At 38.8% G+C, this 20,816-nt stretch overlaps 1 protein-coding gene across 1 annotated transcript; it reads left to right on the forward strand.

Moving 5' to 3' along the window:
* The first annotated feature begins 14,680 nt into the window (after positions 1 to 14,680).
* SMIM28 (small integral membrane protein 28) lies at positions 14,681 to 20,562 on the forward strand. Its single transcript, XM_054686356.1, has 2 exons — positions 14,681 to 15,253; positions 19,575 to 20,562. The coding sequence occupies exons 1-2, from the start codon at positions 15,143 to 15,145 to the stop codon at positions 19,920 to 19,922; spliced, it is 459 nt and encodes a 152-aa protein (XP_054542331.1). The 5' UTR covers positions 14,681 to 15,142; the 3' UTR covers positions 19,923 to 20,562.
* The last annotated feature ends 254 nt before the right edge of the window (positions 20,563 to 20,816 follow it).

The following is a 20,816-nucleotide window of genomic DNA, read 5'->3' on the forward strand; positions in this document are numbered from 1 at the left end:
CAAAATCATTTAACACAAAGCCTATTTGACAATAAAGTATTGGCTATCTCACGTAACGTATTGAATAAATTATTTTATATTGCCATATGTGTATCACTTCAGCATCTTCACAAGGTTGGAACATTATAGGCCAAACCCTCGTAAGTCAGAGACCATTCATACCTGAGAATCTGACAGGTCCTTCAATGAAGAAAATCTTCTGGCTATTACCTGGGATTTCCCTTAGTTATTTGACTACATAATCTTTGTCTCCCCTTACCTTTATTAAAATCTTAAAGTACTAGCAACATGTGAGATACCTTTGGAGAAACCATGACCTAAATAAGCACTAGTATTTTAAGCTGTTTGTAATCTTTGATAAGTGAGTCAATAGGAAACTAAAATATCCAAGTAAATGAAAGAGACATTAATGGGAGAAAATTAATCATATGACAATATGGTGAACTAGAAAGCGAATGGTCCTTCCATTAGAACATAGCTAGATCCTGGATATATTGCAACAATATTTTTAATACTCTGTTGAGCACACGAGAGAGTAGAGGGCTCTCCAGACAGGGTGAGGCAAAACTGAAACCAAACAGAGAGCAGTAATGTAGAGTTGCCCCCGCCACCATGGAATTGGAAGACGGAGCTTGAAGGTGTCTGACATGTTGAATCTGCAACATCCATTTTTTTTTATTATTATACTTTAAGTTCTAGAGTACATGTGCACAACGTGCAGTTTTGTTACATATGTATACATGCGCCATGTTGGTGTGCTGCACCCATTAACTCATCATTTACATTAGCTGTATCTCCTAATGCTATCGCTCCCCGCTCCCCCTACCCCATGACAGGCTCTGGTGTGTGATGTTCCCCTTCCTGTGTCCAAGTGTTCTCATTGTTCAATTCCCACCTATGAGTGAGAACATGTGGTGTTTGGTTTTTTGTCCTTGTGATAGTTTGCTCAGAATGATGGTTTCCAGCTTCATCCACGTCCCTAGAAAAGACATGAACTCATCATTTTATATGGCTGCATAGTATTCCATGGTGTATATGTGCCACATTTTTTTAATCCAGTCTATCACTGATGAACATTTAGGTTGGTTCCAAGTCTTTGCTATTGTGAATAGTGCCGCAATAAACATACGTGTGCATGTGTTTATAGCAGCATGATTTATAATCCTTTGGGTATATACCCAGTAATGGGATGGCTGGGTCAAAAGATATTTCTAGTTCTAGATCCTTGAGGAATTGCCACACTGTCTTCCACAATGGTTGAACTAGTTTACACTCCCACCAACAGTGTAAAAATGTTCCTATTTCTCTACATCCTCTCCAGCACCTGTTGTTTCCTGACTTTTTAATGATCACCATTCTAACTGGTGTGAGATGGTATCTCATTGTGGTTTTGATTTGCATTTCTCTGATGACCAGTGATGATGAGCATTTTTTCATGTGTCTGTTGGCTGCATAAATGTTTTCTTTTGAGAAGTGTCTGTTCATATCCTTTGCCCACTTTTTGATGGGGTTGTTTTTTTCTTGTAAATTTGTTTGAGTTCTTTGTAGATTCTGGATATTAGCCCTCTGTCAGATGAGGAGATTGCAAAAATTTTCTCCCATTCTGTAGGTTGCCTGTTCATTCTGATGGTAGTTTCTTTCACTGTGCAGAAACTCTTTAGTTTAATTAGATCCCATTTGTCAATTTTGGCTTTCGTTGTCGTTGTTTTTGGTGTTCTAGTCATGAAGGCCTCCCTTACAAGAGCTCCTGAAGGAAGCACTAAACATGGAAAGGAACAATCGGTACCAGCCACTGCAAAAGCATGCCAAATTGTAAAGACCATCAATGCTAAGAAGAAACTTCATCAACTGGCAGGCAAAATAACCAGCTAACATCATAATGACAGAATCAAAATTCACACACACAATATTAACCTTAAATGTTAATATTGGGCTAAATGCCCCAGTTAAAAGACACAGACTGGCAAATTGGATAAAGAATCAAAATTATCAGTGTGCTGTATTCAGAAGTTCCATCTCACATGCAGACACACACATAGGCTCAAAATAAAGGGATGGAGGAAGATCTACCAAGCAAATGGAAAGCAAAAAAAGCAGGGGTTGCAATCCTAGTCTCTGATAAAACAGACTTTAAACCAACAAAGATCAAAAGAGACAAAGAAGGCCATTACATAATGGTGAAGTGATCAATTCAACAAGAAGAGCTAACTATCCTAAATATATATGCACCCAATACAGGAGCACCCAGATTCATAAAGCAAGTCCTTAGAGACCTACAAAGAGACTGAGACTCCCACACAAGAATAATGGGAGACTTTAACACCCAATGTCAATATTAGACAGATCAACGAGACAGAAGGTTAACAAGGATATCCAAGATTTGAACTCAGCTCTGGCCCAAGAAGACCTGATAGACATCTAGAGAACTCTCCACCCCAAATCAACAGAATATACATTCTTATCAGCACCACATCGCACTTATTCCAAAATTGACCACATAGTTGGTAGTAAAGCACTCCTCAGCAAATGTAAAAGAACAGAAATCACAACAAACTGTCTCTCAGACCTCAGGGCAATCAAATTAGAACTCAGGATTAAGAAACTCACTCAAAACCGCACAACTACATGGAAACTGAACAACCTGCTCCAGAATGACTACTGGGTAAATAAAGAAATGAAGGCAGAAACAAAGATGTTCTTTGAAACCAATGAGAACAAAGACACACTGTACCCGAATCTCTGGGACACATTTAAAGCAGTGTGTAGAGGGAAATTTATAGCACTAAATGCCCACAAAAGAAAGCAGGAAAGATCTAAAATCAACACCCTAACATCACAATTAAAAGAACTAGAGAAGCAAGAGCAAACAAATTCAAAAGCTAGCAGAAGGCAAGAAATAACTAAGATCAGAGCAGAACTGAAGGAGATAGAGACACAAAAACCCCTTCAAAAAAATCAATGAATCCAAGAGCTGGTTTTTTGAAAAGATCAACAAAACTGATAGACCGCTAGCAAGACTAATAAAGAAGAAAAGAGAAGAATCAAAGAGACGCAACAAAAAATGATAAAGGGGATATCACCACCAATCCCACAAAAGAACAAATTACCATGAGAGAATACTATAAACACCTCTATGCAAACAAACTAGAAAATCTAGAAGAAATGGATAAATTCCTCGACACATATACCCTCCCAAGACTAAACCAGGAAGAAGTTGAATCCCTGAATAGACCAATAACAGGCTCTGAAATTGAGACAATAATTAATAGCCTACCAACCAAAAAAAGTCCAGGACCAGATGGATTCACAGCCAAATTCTACCAGAGGTACAAAGAGGAGCTGGTACCATTCCTTCTGAAACTATTCCAATCAATAGAAAAAGAGGGAATCCTCCCTAACTCATTTTATGGACCAGCATCATCCTGATACCAAAGCCTGGCAAAGACACAACAAAAAAAGAGAATTTTAGACCAATATCCCTGATAAACATTGATGCGAAAATCCTCAATAAAATACTGGCAAAACGAATCCAGCAGCACATCCAAAAGCTTATCCAGCACAATCAAGTCAGCTTCATCTCTGGGACGCAAAGCTGGTTCAACATACGCAAATTAATAAACGTAATCCATCACATAAACAGAACCAACAACAAAAACCACATGATTATGTCAATAGATGCAGAAAAGGCCTTTGACAAAATTCAACAGCCCTTCATGCTAAAAACTCTCAAACTAGGTATTGATGGAATGTATCTCAAAATAATAAGAGCTATTTAAGACAAACCCACAGCCAATATCATACTGAATGGGCAAAAACTGGAAGCATTCCCTTTGAAAACTGGCACAAGACAGGGATGCCCTCTTTTCATGCACGTCTGTGTGAAGAGACCACCAAACAGGCTTTGTGTGAGCAAAAAGCTTTTTAATCACCTGGGTGCAGGTGGGCTGAGTCCGAAAAGAGAGTCAGGGAAGGGAAATGGGGTGGGGCTGTTTTATAGGATGTGGGTAGGTAGTGGAAAATTACAAAGGGGGTTGTTCTCTGGCTGGCAGGGGTTGGGGGGTCACAAGGTGTTCAGTGGGAGTTTTTGAGCCAGGATGAGCCAGGAGAAGGAATTTCACAAGGTAATGTCATCAGTTAAGGCAGGAAAAGGCCATTTTCACTTCTTTTGTGATTCTTCAGTTACTTCAGGCCATCTGGATGTATACATGCAGGTCACAGGGGACATGATGGCTTAGCTTGGGCTCAGAGGTCCAACACCTCTCTCACCACTCTTATTCAACATGGTGTTGGAAGTTCTGTGCAGGACAATCAGGCAAGAGAAAGAAATAAAGGGTATTCAATTAGAAAAAGAGGAAGTCAAATTGTCCCTATTTGCAGATGACATGATTGTATATTTAGAAAACCCCATCATCTCAGCCCAAAATCTCCTTAAGCTGATAAACAACTTCAGCAAAGTCTCAGGATACAAAATCAATGTGCAAAAATCACAAGCATTCCTATACACCAATAACAGACAAACAGCCAAATCATGAGTGAACTCCCATTCACTATTGCTACAAAGAAAATAAAATACCTAGGAATCCAACTTACAAGGGATGTGAAGGACGCTTCAAGGAGAACTACAAACCACTGCTCAATGACATAAAAGAGGATACAAACAAATGGAAGAACATTCCATGCTCATGGGTAGGAAGAATCAATATCATGAAAATGGCCATACTGCCCAAGGTAATTTATAGACTCAATGCCATTCCCATCGAGCTACCAATGACTTTCTTCACAGAATTGGAAAAAACTACTTTAAAGTTCATATGGAACCAAAAAAGAGCCCACACAGCCAAGACAATCTTAAGCAAAAAGAACAAAGCTGGAGGCATCATACTACCTGACTTCAAACTATACTACAAGGCTACAGTAACCAAAACAGCATGGTACCGGCAACAAAACAGAGAGATAGAGCAATGGAACAGAACAGAGGCCTCAGAAATAACACCACACATCTACAACCATCTGATCTTTGACAAATCTGACAAAAACAAGAAATGGGGAAATGATTCCCTATTTAATAAATGGTGCTGGGAAAACTGGCTAGCCATATGTAGAAAGCTGAAACTGGATCCTTTCCTTACACCTTATATAAAAATTAATTCAAGATGGATTAAAGACTTACATGTTAGACCTAAAACCATAAAAACCCTAGAAGAAAACCTAGGCAATAAATTCAGGAAATAGGCATGGGCAAGGACTTTATGACTAAAACACCAAAAGCAATGGCAACAAAAGCCAAAATTGACAAAGGGGATCTAATTAAACTAAAGAGCTTCTGCACAGCAAAAGAAACTACCATCAGAGTGAACAGGCAACCTACAGAATGGGAGAAAATTTTTGCAAGCTACCCATCTGACAAAGGGCTAATATCCAGAATCTACAAAAAACTTAAATTTACAAGAAAAAATCAAACAACCCTATCAAAAAGTGGGCAAAGGATATGAACAGACACTTCTCAAAAGAAGACATTTATGCAGCCAACAGACACACGAAAAAATGCTCATCATCACTGGCCATCAGAGAAATGCAAATCAAAACCACAATGAGATACCATCTCACAACAGTTAGAATGGCGATCTTTAAAAAGTCAGGAAACAACAGATGCTAGAGAGGAGGTGGAGAAATAGGAACACTTTTACACTGTTGGTGGGAGTGTAAATTAGTTCAACCATTGTGGAAGACAGTGTGGCGATTCCTCAAGGATTTAGAACTAGAAATACCATTTGACCCAGTGATCCCATTACTGGGTATACACACAGGATTATAAATTATGCTACTATAAAGACACATGCACGTGTATGTTTATTGTGGCACTATTCACAATAGCAAAAACTTGGAACCAACCCAACTGTCCGTCAATGATAGACTGGATTAAGAAAATGTGGCACATATACACCACGGAATACTATGCAGCCATAAAAAATGATGAGTTCATGTCTTTTCTAGGGACGTGGATGAAGCTGGAAACCATCATTCTGAGCAAACTATCACAAGGACAGAAAACCAAACACGGCGTGTTCTCACTCATAGGTGGGAATTGATCAATGAGAACACTTGGACACAGGGCGGGGAACATCACGCATGGGGGCCTGTCTTGGGGTGGGGGCGGGGGAGGGATAGCATTAGGAGATATACCTAGTGTAAATGACGAGTTAATGGGTGCAGCAAACCAACATGGCACATGTATACCTATGTAACTAACCTGCACATTGTACACATGTACCCTAGAACTTAAAGTATAATTTGAAAAAAATATTTAAAGAGCTGATGTCATAACAATATGTTATCTGAAAACAATGGAACTTATTAATAAATCAAAAACAAATGTAAATGAAAAAATCCTCTTACAGGTGGAAATGAGCCTTGAGTCAAAATAAAATTAAAATGTTAAGATATTCAGAATAATGAAAGTTTTACATACAAAAATTTGGAGATGCAGCTTATAGCACTATATATTCATATTAGTAAAAAAGAAAAGACTAAAGTTTCCTGAGGTAAACATTCACCTCAAGAAATTTAGATCAGAATAATAAAGTCAAAGAAAGTAGAAAAGATAAAAATAAGAATAAAAAGTAATAAAATAGAAAGCAAAGACAAAATTAAAAAGCCAAATATGGTTCTTAGAATGTGTGTGTGTATACATATACATATATACGCACATACATATATACATATATACACAATGTACAAATGTATCTATACGATATATATATAAAATTGATAAGCCTATATACTATTGCTCAAAGAAGAAAAAGATTAAAAAGCACAAATAAAATTGGGAAAGAAAAAAGGGGCATAGCCATAGATTCATATGAGAGTAAAAGACCATACCAATGATACCAATAAATTTGAAAATATAAAACTGACCAGTTTCCAGAAAAGTATAATTTTTTGGATATATGGGAACATTACCATGGTTCCAAAAGTCAGAGCTCCATAAAAAGTTACTCAAAAAAGTATTGCTCCCCGTTCATTCCTATGACTATATCCCCACTCCTCCACTCTTTCTACCTCATTCCCTTCTACTCCCTGTAGCTAATCAATCTCATTGTTTTTTTCCTTCCTGTGTTTTCTTATAGCCCTTTCTTACATGAATCAACAAATTAGGGATCAGCAAATGAAAGCCTGAGGGCTGTATCTAACCTGCTGCCTGTTTTGTAAACCAAGTATGATTGTAACCCAGTCTCAGTACCCTTCCCAGTAGTATGGGCTGTGATGGCTTTCACACTACAACTGCAGTTGGGTAGTCTCCACCAAGAACATGTGATCTACAAAATCTAAAATATTTGCCACCTGGCCCTTTCCAGAAAAAAGTTAGCTAACCAGTATTCTAGATGCTCTTTTATCCTTTGCTTTTTAAATTTCATATATCCTGGAAATTATTCCATACCGGTTCACAGAGACATTCTTTATTCTTTTCTCCAGCTGCATAGCACGGCCATCTATGTGGATGCATCACGGCTTATTCGACCACCCTCCTATACATGTGCATTCGGGTTATTGCCGATAGTTTGCACGTACAGCCAACGCTGTGAAAAATAATAATGTGGTATTACAGATCTTTTTTAAACTTCCCCCATACAATTTCTCATAAATATCCAGAAAGAAAACTAGTTTTCATTTGCTACACAAAAACTGATTCAAAGCAGATTTTGAATAATTTTTTCATTGTTGTTTCTTTAAGCTTTTATTTTGCCTCCTGGTTAAAACCTCAAAAATGAGGGCAGGATCAGGAAGAGAAATGTAACGTGGGCCATGCATAGGCTCTCCTGGTACGTTGTAGCCTTGTGAGGCCTCTGGGGGAATGGCCATGCACAGATGACAGGCGAGGTGTCATTTATACCCAATTCCAGTAGTAAAGAGAGTCCAGTGACACAGCACTATTTTGAATGTTTCCCCATGTTTAGGTTTTGATTGAGAAGGGAGTTCTCAGTGCATTGTTTGTGCTTCTGTTTTGATTATAAACGATGGATGGAAACTAATTGTGATAGAATACAATAAAACAAAAAAGAGGTAAATGCCTTGAGGTTAGGGACTATCTTTTCTTTATTGTTTTTTTCCTCCAATCTCTTGTATCACCTTATTCTACCCACAATTGTGCTGTGCTCCGTAGAACTTGGTTATCACTTGTCTACATATGTAGAAACTTCTCCTCTCTGGTTAGCTTGACATGTGAGTAACTTAGTGCCAAAAGAAAATCCTCAGGTTGCTTGAATCTGTCTATATAGTATAGTCCTGATAACATTTTTAGAAACACTGATGCGGAAATAGAGACAAAGTGATTCCCCTTTATTTTTTGCATATATAAAACTTCTGGCCAGGCACCATGGCTCATGCCTGTAATCTCAGAACTTTTGGGGCCAAGGTGAGAGGACTGGTGAGTCCAGAAATTTGAGAGCAGCCTGGGCAGCATGACAAAACTCTGTCTCTTCAAAAAATACGAAAATTAGCCAGATGCGGTGGCACATGCCTGCAGTCCCAGCTACTCGGGACGCTGAAGTGGGAGGATGGGTTAAGCCCAGGAGGTCAAGGCTGCAGTGAGCTGTGATTTTGTCACTGCACTCCAGCCTGGGTGACAGAGGGAGACGCTGTCTCATTAAAAAAAAAAAAAAAAAATTAAGGCAGAAGATCTTTGCCTTGTATTTTAGGTTAATTATTTATTCCTCCACAGACAAAAATATTTTTAAATTTTCTGTTCAAACTTCCAATTTCATAGATGCCTATACTTTTCCAAAGTAAATTTTATATCAATCATTTTTCTTTTTTCATCATCATTCTTGGTTGGTTTTTAAAAAATCACTCGTTTATCTTCCTCTTTCCGTCCATATTGCCAATGGATTTACTCAAACTCTTTGTTGCTTTCCTTCTAGATTATCATGGCCAAAGTTTAAGAAAAACAAAGACCAGATCTGTGACCCTTAGATGAACCCTGGGTCTCCGTGGAAGTCTGATCCAGGCAGGGTGATTAGTCACAGTACTGCTTGCAGTCTACTGATTAGTTTTTCTGTTACCCTAATCAAATATAAGCTTATTTAATTCTTATAACAGCATCTTGAGATAGTATAATGACCAGTTTACTAAAATTCAAATGCATTTGCTAATCTGGAAATTGAATGTAGGGGGGAAAAGCTACCTTTTTTGTAGTCATCTGGTTTACTTGAATCATCTCTGACCATTAGTTTTCTGGGGATTTTTCTCTATTATTGGCCCAGAGGGTGAAACGTATAACACAACAACAAACTTCCCTACAGCCAACAAACCCACAACCAATAAGACCAAAAAATGTAGAAGTGTCAGTAGTTCTTGAAAACATAATAGCAAATCAACTGTGTCAAGTTCAAGGAAATTAAGGAAGAAAAAAATAACAAAACAGAGCAGCCAAATGGATGAAAACCTCAATTCATTTTCAAAAAAGAAAGAAGTAAAAGAATAAAGTAGAAAATATAAATACTATTCTATTCTCAGCTCTGAAATACCTAAAGAAGTTTTATAGATAACTAATCTGATCTTCAGAAATTGTAGTCAGTGTTTGTAATTAACATCAGTCTATAAAAGTTCTGAACAGGAGAATATGAGATGGTTAAAAACTCATGGAAATAAAAGGAAGTGTTCTGTCTTTTAGTGTGAAAAATAAATAATTCGTGAAAAACAAATGAGCATACGCTGTGGAGATCTTAAAAAAGACTGTGATCCTTAAAAATCTACAGATTTTAGAATTGAAATACAACAGCTTTCTAGAGTTGAAATATGACAGCATTTCTGTAAGCCATTATAGCAGGTAAAGACTATTGGCTGTATAGGCTAAGCATGTCTTCATCAGCTGTAAGTCACAGCAGAGACCACTATTTCATGCCACTCCTCAGTGAGTCCTTTTGTAAGTCAGCTAACAATCTCCTAATTTACTTTTGAAATAACACAAAGCTGATTCAAATAACTCTGTAATATTGGATTAACCAATGTGCTGTGGGAATTCAGAGGAAATAGTGATTCATTCTAATTCAGGTGGAGGGCAGGAAATTACAGAATATTACCACAGGGTGGCTTTTATGCAGTTCTTCAAAGATAGGCAAATCTGACAACTATTGTCTTGCTTATGCAACACATATGCATAGAAAAATTACAAAATGTGGATCCTCAGAAATAAAATCCATAGTCCTATGGAAAACCCTAATTTCACTACTTAGAAAAAAAGTGCTTCTATATGCAGATATGCAAATTTATAATAAACATGCAGTTTTCTCTGTGTGTGTGTGTGTGCATGTAGAGAGAGAGAGATGGGATCTCACTATATTGCCCAGGCAACACACCTGGCCTAAATATGCAGTTTCCTGACACATTTCTTATAATATGTTGTGAACATGTTTGCATCTTTCCTTCAGGTGATAATATATCCTTATATGTTTATATCTTAAATTAGCCAGATCTCATTTTGTAGACATTTTCTTTCCAGTTGTTTGTTGGTATAGACATGTAAGATGTGTTAAAATGTCTTTCAACAATATATATCTTTGAATACTTAGATTACATCTTTGAATATTCAGATTATTATTATTTTATTTTAATTTTATTTGAGACACAGTCTTGCTCTGTAGCCCAGGCTGGAGTGCAGTGGCGTGATCTTGGCTCACTGCAACCTCTGCCTCCCAAGTTCAAGCTATTCTCCTGTCTCAGCCTCCCAAGTAGCTGGGACTACAGGCGTGCCTGGCTAATTTTTGTATTTTTAGTAGAGATGGGGTTTCATCATGTTGGCCAGGCTGGTCTCGAACTCCTGACCTCATGGTCCGCCCACCTCAGCCTCCCAAAGTGCTGGGATTACAGACGTGAGCCACCGCACCCGGCCTATCAGATTATCTTTTAGGAGGAATCCCTAGAAGTGGATTTGCTGAGGGCTGACACCAGAGTTACCAATGTTCTCTTTTCTCTAAAATCTATTAACTTGTTCCGACTATATCACCTTCTTCATGACATGTCACTGTCCAGCTACTGCACCATTTCTCTGTTCCATTTTCAAGCAGAATAACCCTAGGTGTTTAAAGAATCTCCAATTCTTCTCCTTTCTCTCTTAAAACCATTCTAATCAGGCTTTCCCCCCAGCCACTCCATCAAAACTCCTCTTGTCCAAATAACCAACCATCATGCCCCCCCCCCACATATATACACATACTCACATTGTGTCAAATCCAATATGAAATCTCATTCATCATCTTACTTGATCAGACAGTAACTTTTGAGATAGATGATCATTTTCCTCTTCCAGATACATTTTCTCACTTGGATTCCAGGACACCACACACTCTTGGTTTCCCTTTCAGCTCACTGGACACTCACTCTGCCTCCTCATCCTATTGACCCACATTATCTGGGTGATCTCATTAAGTCTCCTAGCTTTAAAAACCATCTCCTTGCCTATAAGTTCCAACTAGTGTCTCTTGTCTAGTCCTCACCCTTAAACTAAAACACAAATATCCAAACTCGTACACACGAAAACTTACTGTATCTTTTAACAACTCCTGATCTTTATTCCTCCTGCTTTAAAAAACAAAACCCCACCCCAATCTTTCCCTTCTCTGTAAATAACAATGGCCATCCCTGCAGCTGCTCAAGCCTAAGACCTTAGAATTATTCTAAATCATTCTTTATCTTACACCACCTTCAGTTTTTCAAGAAATCTTATTGTCTCTATCCCTAAAACATATTTAGAATCTAGACTCTCACCACTTTTGATGCAGGATTTTTGACCCCTTTGCGGGACTCATGACAGGGGTGCCCATTTACTCAGACCATCCCATTTGGTCCCTCGTGGGAGGGAGCATGTAGGCAAGCAAGTGCAGGAACTGGCCAGCCGTTTTAGTGCCAGCAGTACCAAACCTCAAGGCCCCAGAGGGCGTGTTACAATGCTCTCTTAGCTCCACCATCTGCAGACAGCAGTGTGTTATCAGCTCAGTGGGCCCCTTTGCCTTGTCACATGGGGTGGCTGCCTTTCACCAGCAAGGGCAAAGGGCCAGTGTGACAGTCTTTTTGGGTACCTTCACTTGGTGGGTCCCGAATTCTTGTCCGGTGCCCAAGAAGAATGAGGTCATGCAGACCAAATGAAGGATGGGGAAAGTGAAGAATTTTATTGAGCAGTGAAAGTGGTTCTTAGTAAAGAGGGGAGCTGGAAAGGCAATGGGAAGGGCAGGTCACTCTCCCCTGAAGTCAAGTTGCCTCTCTTAACATCCAGCCATTGTCTCTGAAGTCAAGTGACCTCTCAATGTCCAGCTGTTTCTCCTCTCTACCAGTTGAGTCTCGGGTCTTTATAGGCACAGGATCAGGGGGAGCAGACCACAGGTAGTTTTGGAAAAGGCAACATTCGATTGGTAAAAAGACATTCTTCAGAAAGAACCAATCAGGAGAGAGCAGGCAAACAGGGAGAGAAGTTCTCACTTTGAGCCACGGGTTTCAGGTTTTTGGGCTTGAAGCTGGGGCTTTACGAGGGACCTACCCCTGTCTGCCTAGTTTCTCTGCCTCCTGTCTCCATCACTTTTACTGCTCCTACTCTGGTCTAGTATTCCTTTCCTGAATTATTAAGAGCCCCTAACTAGTCTCCCTGCATTTGCCCTTAATCCCTTTATCTAGTTACAACACAGAGGCCTGAGTGATCCTTTTAAAATGGAAGTCAGGGCCGGATGTGGTGGCTCATGCCTGTAATCCCAGCACTTTGGGAGGCTGAGGTGGACAGATCACGAAGTCAGGAGATCGAGACCATCCTGGCTAACACGGTGAAACCCCATCTCTACTAAAAATACAAAAAAATTAGCCAGGCATAGTGGCAGGTGCCTGTAGTCCCTGCTACTCAAGAGGCTGAGGCAAGAGAATGGCGTGAACCTGGGAGGCGGAGCTTGCAGTGAGCCGAGATTGTGCCACTGCACTCCAGCCTGGATGACAGAGCAAGACTCTGTCTCAAAAAAAAAAAAAAAAAAAAAAGAAGTCAGATCTTACCACTCCTCTGCTCAAAACTCTGTATAGCTCCTCCATTTCGCCTAGAGTAAAAGCCAAAATTCTCCCAATGCTCTATAAACCCTGAACTCAATGTCACCTTCTGACCCCCAACAGATCCTCTCTGATTTCATCCTCTACTTTTTTTCTCCTAGTTCACTGCTCCAGCCCACCCAGACCTACTAGCCATTTGGTGAAGGAACCATGCATGTGCCTGCTTCAGGGCCTTTGCACTGGCTGTTCCCTGGGTCTGCAATGTTTTTTCATCCAATATCTCCATAGCTCGGTCCCTTGCTGCCTTCAGGTCTTTGCTCAAATACCACTTTACCTCTGAGGTTCTAAGTGATGTGCTCTTTTCAAAGGGCCTCCTCCCTTCTATGCTTACTGTCCATTTTCTGCTTTTTTCCCATAATATATCTCTTCTTCTGATACTTTTTTTTATTTGTGCATTTGTTATTTTTTTGACCCCAAAATGTATTCATAAGTGCAGGAATTTTTCTCTAATTTGTTCAATACTGGAAGAGAGTCAATGTTACAGATACATATTTAATGCTTTTAATGCAGACCTCAATTTGCTTCTAAAGAAATGAAGGTACAGTGTTTAAATAAGTAGACAAGGTGGAGAAGGATGGCTCATGTTGAGGCCACAGTATTGACAAAGCCACTGAAATGCAAGAAAGCAAAATGGTGCGCTGGATGCCAGGTGTTTCTGATGTGTCAAGGGTGGGATACAGGATCTATTTAAAATAGGAACACATAAATGGAACAAGGCAATATTTTAATGGAAAGCACAAAATCAGCTTACTCCACAATAAGAAAGAAGAAGATGAAATGAAATGAAAAGAGTTCCACACGAGGATACTGACTGAGGTACTGGGACACTTAATGAAAACTTTCACCATAAAAAAGTTGACAAAGTACTAAATTCTGTTTGGGAGGGCAGCTGTCTTTGAAAAGTTAAGAAGTCTATGGCCATACCACCCTGAACGTGCTGGATCTCATCTGAGAAAGTAATGAAAACTACGGCTTCTCCCAAGAAAATTGCACATATCTACAAAGTTTGGAGAGTCTACAACCTCCTGAAACCTATGCATGAACCACCACAGGCCAGTCATTAAGAATCTCAATCAAGATTAAAAAAAGAATCCTGGTTAAGAAATATTATTTCAGCATGATAATCACTTGTACAGAAATGATGCTTAGATAAGGATATGGGTGATTGTAACATTGAGTTATAACATTTTGCATAGATCTTTGTTTTTTTTTCTTTTTAAATTGCTCAGACTATTCTCTATAACAATTGTGCAATCTTTGAAGCTGAAGTTTATTCCACTAAAAGAGAATTCAACCACCATATCTTAAATAATATGTAGAATCAAGTATCCCAAAATCAACTCAGTGAACATTCAGATTGAAAACTCCTTGTTTTAAGCTTGATATCAATAACATTATGAAGTTCACAAGATAATCAGAAGGAAGACTATTTAGGTACTGGTAATTCGATTTTTTAAAAAATTGAAATTGGCAAACATTCCATCCAAACAATCTAAGCTATGGTCTGTCTTCTGTACAACTTTATCACTAGGCATCTTTCATCTGAATAATTCAGTAAAATATTAATAATGAGTCTTTGCTTTTCTACCAAATATTCCTTCTCTCTGTAAAACAGAATCCAGAAATAATTAGTGGGAAATTCAGCTTGAGTAGTTTTCCTTGGTCAGATAGGTCTCTAGAGAGAGGTGTGGTAAGCAAAGGGAAAGGGTCTTATTTACATCCTAAATATAAACAGCTCTTTATTCACTGAGGCCATTCTTTGCACTGTAGTAATGCTGGTGCAGAAAACTCTCTTGTCTGAAATCTATTCCATATCTGATATCTGATGCCAACCCCTATAGTGATAAAGGCCACAGACACAAATCCAGAGGCACCAAATCTAAACAGTCTCCTGAGAGGTCTCTCTGGTTGGTTTCTTTCCCCTGTTGCCATTCATCAGAGGACGAGTTTACCAACAGCCATCAGCCAAGCACATCCAAACTGGATCCAGGCCAAGAGCAAGCAGCATTGTTGAAATCTGGACAGCAAGGTGGAAGGGTGGCCAGGGCATCAGCTGGATGAAAACATGCGGGGACTGCTGGGCAGCAGCTGGAAGAAGTTTGGACATGCTGGCCGGGGGACATATGAGTGGTTAACCAGCGAGCCCAGCCTGCCTCTCCTGGAGACCCAGCTGCAGGTCTGTACTTATGACTTAAGTCTTTTCTTCCCCAAAGCATCTTCATCAGTTTTAAAATCCATAATATCTATGGTTTTAGGATCATAAAATGTAGTGGCAGCATTTTGTCTTACAGCTATAACAAAAATAGGAATTCACTGATTGGCATGGTCTAAAGGGGATAAATTGAAAGTTGCATTTTTTGGACAAGGATACATTCAAGTAACACTTGGCACAACTATATCCTAGGAACACTTGATATCTGAAATATGTTGAAGAACACCTGAAAGCAGCAGTCAACAGAGGTGTTACAACAGAAATGCCTCAGTGTTATAACTTTGCTCTTTGCTCAATAAGCAATGTCTACATATACAAAAATTAGAGCCTCTCTTTGGTCCTGGCTGTGTATTAACCACTGTTTTTAAGTGTTAGCAGAAACCATGCATCTTACTTCAGGTAAGACAGCAGGGGGTTAAAGAGATTTTGTCTCTCACTAAGAAATGCAGCAGCCGCTTTTGCTTTGTCTGGCGAATCACCAGTGCAGTCTCTGTAGGAAGCAGCACTAAGGACAAATATTTGTACAAACCTAAAACCTAAGAATTAATTTTATAATCAGAGGAGAAATGAGTGACACCGCCGACAACACAAGAAAGAAGGAAATCAAACTATTTTCTTGCTTTCTGGAAAACCAACTGGTGAGATTAGTATTTAAGTTCTCCAAAACCACATTTTACAGAAAAAAATACATAAATATATATTGATGTGGATATTGAGATATCCTTTAGCAGTTACACCTTTAATTGGACATTTCTTTAAAACATCCCCTGAACAACAAATGCCTTTAGCCAATATAAACATCAGAAAAACATTAAAAGTTAAAAAATAACTTTGAGGCGGGTAAGCAAATTAGGATATTTGACTAAAAAAGACATCCTTTCCACATTAAAAAAAAAATCCAACAATTCTAAGTAATATAAATAATTAAATAAGCAAATTAAGGATACTGTAATGAATTTGTCTGATAGCACTGGGCCTCTCTTAACTGGAAAAGTCCTTTGTCTCAAGAAATTGTACTAGTTTGCTGTATAAAAGTCTTCTAATGCCACTTGCTATGTGGACAAATTTAACTCAGCCAATGGAATAACTGATTACAGCAGGGACTGTGGTATTTCTCCTTTCCCAAATTTTTGCAACTAGTATTGAGAATACCTTAAGTAGCATAAATATAAACAAAGGGTCTATTACATAAAACCTTTTAAATAGAACATTAAGTATCTGTATATTCTATGCATACTGACTTTCTATGATATAATAGAGAATTTAAAATTTATGGCCACAACTGATCAGAAACTGTTATCATCCATATTATTGATAGAGAATGAAATAAAAATAGATTATGAGAAATGGTCCATGCTTATCAGGGTTTAAGTATTAAAAGAGATAATAGCCAAAGCTATTATTGAATTATTAAGCTAGTATAAGCTATTAAGCTATTATTTAATCATTAAAAATGTTAAAACATTTTTTGGTGATTCATCTAGAAAGAAAAAGCAAATTATAGTTAAAATGTTCTTACTCCAACTTGATTTCTTAATAATTATAGCAAATTTATGGGTTCATCTACTCTTACAGTTTTTGTAATCAAAGTCCTTATTATGTCACAACAGATTTTAAGTTAATAATTCTGATATCAAATTAGATTTTATGTAAGAAAACAGAAGGAATTTATAGTTTAGAAATTTAACAATCACATACATAAAACGTAAGAGACTTTTTCTGAAAATATGTATTTATTAAAATATAAATTTAGTTATGCCAGATTTTATTTTCTAGCCTCACCAATAAATTTCTAGATTTCTCTGACTATCTTTAGTATTTTAGGTTTAGTAAACTTGACTGCTCGAGTCACTGAAATATAAATATATAAGTACTATCACCAAGTGCTTTATGCACTTTAATTCATTTACTTCTCATGCTAACCCTTGAAAACAGATGTTATTAATTCCATTTTATAGAAGAGAAAGCCTAGGCCCAGAGAAGGCAAGTGAACAGTCCATAGTCACACAGGTGTTAGAACATTATAGGAATTCAAACACAGAGCTGTCAACCCCCAAAGATGATGCTCTGCTTCTCAAGAACACTATTTTTATGTTCTTTAAGCTAAAATATCTTAATTCATATCCTACCAAGGACAAAATATCTGGAAATATAAATATTAAATAAACCATCTAATTTCAAGTCAAAACCACACACATAGTTATAAAGTCTTTAGGGAATAACAAAAGATTATACAAACATCTAGCATTATAAAACACTGGCTAGGGCCGGGCGCAGTGGCTCATGCCTGTAATCCCAGCACTTTGGGAGGCCGAGGTGGGCGGATCATGAGGTCAGGAGATCGAGACCATCCTGGCTAACACGGTGAAACCCCGTCTGTACTAAAAATACAAAAAATTAGCCGGGCGTGGTGGCGGGTGCCTGTAGTCCCAGCTACTTGGGAGGCTGAGGCAGGAGAATGGCGTGAACCTGGGAAGCAGAGCTTGCAGTGAGCCGAGATCGCACCATTGCACTCCAGTCTGGGCGACAGAGCGAGACCCCGTCTCTAAATAAATAAATAAATAAATAAATAAAATGCAGGCTAGATAAACCAGTCTCCTAAGAGGTCATGACCTGCAAAACATGTGTCCTTTCCACCAAAATCAAGGAGTGAACCTCATCTCTCATAGTTTATGAGGGTTTTTTTTGTGTGTGTATGTTTTTTTTTGAGACGGAGTCTCACTTTTTTGTCCAGGCTGGAGTGAAGTGGCACAATCTCGGCTCACTGCAAGCTCTGCCTCCTGGGTTCAAATGATTCTCTTGCCTCAGCCTCCCCAGTAGCTAGGATTACAGGTGCCCACCACCACGCCCTGCTAATTTTTTTTGTACTTTTAGTAGAGACGGGGTTTTACCATGTTGGCCAGGCTGGTTTCAAACTCCTGACCTCAAGTGATCCTCCCACCTCAGCCTCCCGAAGTCCTGGGATTACAGGCATGAGCCACTGAGCCTGGCCTAGGTTTTCTTTTAAATAAGCAAGGAGCTTAATATTCTGTTTGCTTATTTTAAACATAATTACAAGGCTTTAAAATATTTTATTTTCCTCTATAGTAGATACTAACATTTACACTTGTTACTATATGCTTTATAAAAGAGAGAAACTTTTTAATACTTCATTATTTCTTAGTAGCCTTATTAAAGGCAGTCTCTGTGCAATTAGGAACAGTATTTTTTTTTAACGTTGCTTTTCTACTTTGCTGTTTAAGCATCATTTCATGCCTATTGCATTATTTATGCCATCAGGAGCCATTATCATTTCTGTGAGCTAATATTATAAAATCGATACCTTTTAGGTTGCCCAAGAATTTATCTGTAATTCTTTGTCTGTAAAAAGGTAAAATGTTTTCATATTTATCCTACAAGTTTTACAAAAACAAATTTAAAGAATTTTTAAAATCTCATTCATCATAAGCACCATCAAATCCAAATTCAGTTATTTACATTTGACATGCATGTAATATTTACATGTGCTATGAACACATAATGAGATTTTGTTCCAGAATTAAAGAACTTAAGTGAGTCCCACATGATCCGTTAGTGGCAATAAATCATAATTGGTCTCATTCTAAATAAAATAAGTACATAAATAGTAAGAATTTTCTTTCAAGAAAATGAACAGCGGACCTACTAACTAAAATTTATTTCAATATTTTTACTTCGTGGAAATTTTGTAAGATCTCATCAACATATACTTTTTGACATTCTGAATTCACACTTTATTGTGTAAATTAATATTATTTCATATAGGCTTAAGCTCACTGGCATAAGTAAATGATAGTGATTTTTTAGAATGAGTAATAATGGAAAAAAGAATGAAAGATGAGAGGGAACTTCAGGGCCTTAGAAATGCGAGGCCTTGGCCGGGTGCTGTGGCTCACGCCTGTAATCCCAGCACTTTGGGAGGCCAAGGGAGGCGGATCACTTGAGGTCAGGAGTTTGAGACCAGTCTGGCCAACATGATGAAACCCTGTCTCTACTAAAAATACAAAAATTAGCCGGGCATGGTGGCGCATGCCTGTAATGCCAGCTACTCGGGAGGCTGAGGCAGGAGAATTGCTTGAACTCTGGGGACGGAGGTTGCAGTGAGCCCAGATTGTGCCATTGCCTCCAGCCTGGGTGACAGAGCAAGACTGTGTCTCAAAAAAAAAAAAAAAAAAAAAAAAGAAAGAAAGAAAGAAAGAAAGAAAGAAAGAAAAGAAATGCGCCTTCTTTCCACATTTGCTAACTAGGCTTCCTTCCCTAATTCCAGGACACCCAGGGGGTGAGCTCCACCCAGGAGGATGTGGAGCCCTTCCTGTGCATCCTTCTGCCGGCCACCATCCTGCTCTTCCTGGCATTTCTGCTGTTGTTCCTGTACCGCCGCTGCAAGTCCCCGCCGCCCCAGGGGCAGGTGTTCAGCATTGACCTACCAGATCACCCACCTGCAGGAGAGGTGACAGACCTCCTGCCCGGCCTGGCCTGGAGCAGTGAGGACTTCCCCTACTCCCCACTGCCCCCGGAGGCCACTTTCCCCTCCCAGTGTTTACCGCCCTCCTACGAAGAGGCCACCAGAAATCCTCCTGGGGAGGAGGCCCAGGGATGCAGTCCTTCAGTATGAAAAGGGCTCACCTGGACTGGAAGAGCAAAAATAAACTGCTCTTGGGAATCATACAAAACACAGCTCTCCACCTTTAATACAGCACCCATGAGAAGAGGGAGAAGGGCCCCTAGATCCAAGAAGCTGCTATTCATTGGCCAACCTCTGACAATGGGGCACTTCAGGCTGAGGGCAAAGCTTGGCAAATGCCAATCTGGTTAACCTATCTTCACATTCCTTAGGGGAAAGTTTCCCAGGTTCTTCTAAAGATGACTGCACTCTCCTAAAATGTATAACACTCCTGAGAAAAAAAGGAAAGTTCTATGTGAGTTGAAAAAAAAAACAAACAATTACTAATGAGCACAGGAACAGGCTCTGAAGGGCAAGAAAAAAAACTCTGGACCAGCCAAAGGTAACTACTTTTGCCACCAAATAGAACTTTTCTTCCCACACCAGTTTTTCAGGGTTTCATGGTTTGTTTCACTTCTGTATGAATGCTCCAAGATACAGAGAGTTCTAGAAGGAGTAAAAGACATCTCTAGAACTGCAGGGGATAGTTGTGTTGTAAATAACGGTGAAATATATTACAATATTAGCAATGAAAGTGTAGATATTCGCAAACATTTTAGTTAAAAAATAATAATAAAGCTGTCCAAAGTTATCTTCTTTGTAGTGTCACCTTGCTTATTTGTCTTCTGATTTGCTTCCTTGAATGGGGGAGGGATGTGGCTTAGTGACATGGGATTGTCTCACACTAGGATATTATGGGTCATCTGACAGTGCTGTGGCAAAAGAGAGAGCTTCTGCTATAACACATTATCTTATTAGACATCACTTTTATTATATAACACTACCATGTAATAAGTCATGTATAGCACTGTGACTGAATTTGTAGGCTTCACCAAGCAACAATGA

The sequence above is a fragment of the Pan troglodytes genome, chromosome 5 (assembly GCF_028858775.2).
Source record: "Pan troglodytes isolate AG18354 chromosome 5, NHGRI_mPanTro3-v2.0_pri, whole genome shotgun sequence".
NCBI classification, from domain to species: Eukaryota; Metazoa; Chordata; class Mammalia; order Primates; family Hominidae; genus Pan; species Pan troglodytes.